This window comes from Cydia splendana, chromosome Z (assembly GCF_910591565.1).
Source record: "Cydia splendana chromosome Z, ilCydSple1.2, whole genome shotgun sequence".
NCBI classification, from domain to species: Eukaryota; Metazoa; Arthropoda; class Insecta; order Lepidoptera; family Tortricidae; genus Cydia; species Cydia splendana.
The window spans coordinates 23,676,619-23,679,028 of NC_085987.1; the positions used below are offsets into that span (position 1 = coordinate 23,676,619).

The 2,410-nt window shown below is 47.8% G+C and overlaps 1 protein-coding gene across 1 annotated transcript; it reads right to left on the minus strand.

The window, feature by feature from the left end:
* Positions 1-265: 265 nt before the first annotated feature.
* Positions 266-1,559, minus strand: LOC134805091 (uncharacterized). Its single transcript, XM_063778382.1, has one exon. The coding sequence runs from the start codon at positions 1,406-1,408 to the stop codon at positions 266-268; it is 1,143 nt and encodes a 380-aa protein (XP_063634452.1). The 5' UTR covers positions 1,409-1,559.
* Positions 1,560-2,410: the final 851 nt, after the last annotated feature.

The window sequence follows — 2,410 nt, forward strand, 5'->3', positions numbered from 1 at the left end:
ATAGACTTTCAAAGAATGTTAGTACTTCAAGTCGCTCAAGTCAGTATCTTAAGTCACCAACAAGGTTATATTGTACTTGCGAATAAAGTATTTAATTCTTTCAACAAAGTATCATGACACACCTACTAAAGTACTCGCACAAAAAATAAATAAAATCACCTCCTAACAGGAATAAGTCTACCTTACCACTTAACTCACCTGTATACGATAATACTACGTGTATAACGTGTACAGTACTTTATATTAAGGAATGTCTTTGCTGGTTTTATGAACGGTGAAAAGTGTTCGATCGTAACTGGATACGAATAAGAAGAAATAAGTTTTTATCACAACTGGTTTTTTTGGTGTGCTTCCTTCTGGGTTGTCCTCCCCTCTGTCCGTGTTCTCCTCCGGTGTGTTCTTCCTGGTCTTCAGAATCCCTGAAGCGCCCTTCGCTGTGCTGGAATCGGATGTAGACTGTCCCACATAGGTAGTTCAGCCTCCTTCCCTTTTCCATCACCGCTGGAACGACGTCTTCAGGTATTCCCACCAGGAGTAGGGTGCAGGCCCTTTTCTTCAGGGGGTTTGATTGGTGGAGAGTCCACTTCCTCACCATAGCCCATGGGTTCTGGAAATTCAGGACTCTTCCCATCTTCGTCAGGTTCTCTTCAAGGGACGGGATCAGAATGCCGCACCTTGTGTTTCTGACCATCTCGTCCTCCCTCTTCCCGACTAGACGGTCTCTGTTTTGTAGGGTGGCCGACGCCAACCACTTCATCAGCCATGTCTTGGTATTTGCGTCCTGGCACCAGAGCTTCAGGTACCCATCCACAAATCTGGGTCTTCCTGAGAACGCTGGGGCCTCCGATACGGTGTCTATATCGGTTTCGATGGCCACCTGGTAGATGGCGTCCCCGATTTTCTTCTCCACCTGTGCTGCGTCCTGCTGCGTCAGCCTGCCCGTGCGATCATTGGTGATCGCCACCGTCAGGTCCGCCGCTGCTGCCGCCGCAAAGGAGGAGGGTGGTTCGCTGGTCCCCGCGGAGGCGTCAGTCCGCTGTTTTTTGTGATCACCTCTAGGGGATATGGTTTCATCCAGGCGTGCTCTTTTGGCTTTCCCTTCTGGTTTCTTCGCCTGGTTTTGTTTTGCAGTGGTCGTCGCTTCCTCGCTCTGTCCCTTCGGGGCGTCAACCTCCTGTTTGTTCTCCGAGGAGCGGTCTACTGCTTCTCTTCGCTTTTGTAGCCGCTGCCTCTTCCTCTGCGAAAGCTTCCGCAAGGGTACGTTCGTGTCGGTCTGGGCAGGCTTCCCTCTTGGTTTGCACCTGATCTCCCAGCTGGGATCTATGACCTGCTTCGAGGGTTCATCAGGTGTCCCGCTCTCGGCTGCCGTATGTTTGTCCTTAAAGGGTCCAGCTTTTGGAGGCTTCATCGTCTCCGGTCATCTGGGCTGGGGTTCCGGTAGGTACCCCGGCTTTCAGTGGCCTCTCCAGCTTCGATGGCTCCTCCGTGGCCGAACCACTCCCTATCTGTTTAGCCCTCCTTAGTGCTTCAGCATGTGCCGTCTCATCTAAGGAGGTTGTTTGTTTTTTATTTGCATTTTTTGATGTACTTTCCATTTTGTTCCCACGAGTAGCTAGGGAAGTATAAGGTCCATCTACGCAGAGCCCCGCGTGCGTAGACAAGGCTAAATACAAAGGATGTCGCCCGGTACCCGAGACCTATCGTTCGCGACTGAGCTCCCTCTCAGCCAGGCATCCATCGGCACGATGAGTTCCACCTTGGATTTAGGGTTCTTTGGGGCGTGTTGCAATGATGAGGTTACCCTCAAGACGACAACACGACCTAGTGCACTCCTCATTTATCCGGGCTTCATTTCCGCCAAAATAGGCTTTATTTCTTAATTTTGACAACAATGTGCAAGACGCTATTTCATTGTCCCACCAGTGTCCCTCCGCCGCTCAGTGATGTCGGATGTGTGCTACGCGCCTTTACAGAGAGCAAGATAATGTTGGTTATTTTTCTGGCCATCCGGTCTTCGCCCTGTAATTTAAGTCGTGTATTGTGTTAAAACTGTGGTTGTTTTTGTAATTCAGTTGAAGTCAAATTTCGTTTTCAAGGTTTATCTTTAAATCAAAACAGACCTAGGACTGCTGTAGACCGATTTTCGATCCTCACCATTGCAGGTAAAGATCGGATAGCAACAATCCGACCTTTACCCATTTAAAATACAGCAGTGATTGTCAAACTTTGAACTTTTATGACTGCAATAACTCTGTTTTTATTGTAATTATTTCGTTCCTTTATTTTTATTCGAGGACAGTAATACAAAAGGAAGAGATTTTAGCAGTGTACGTAGCTATATATGTATGAATGTATTACTTAGGAAATTGTTTCTATTGACATATCACACTTTGAGAGCCACAGATTTAAG

Coding starts and splice junctions, on each gene's coding strand:
- LOC134805091 (XM_063778382.1), bottom strand. CDS start 1,408: ATGAAGCCTCCAAAAGCTGGACCCTTTAAGGACAAACATACGGCAGCC.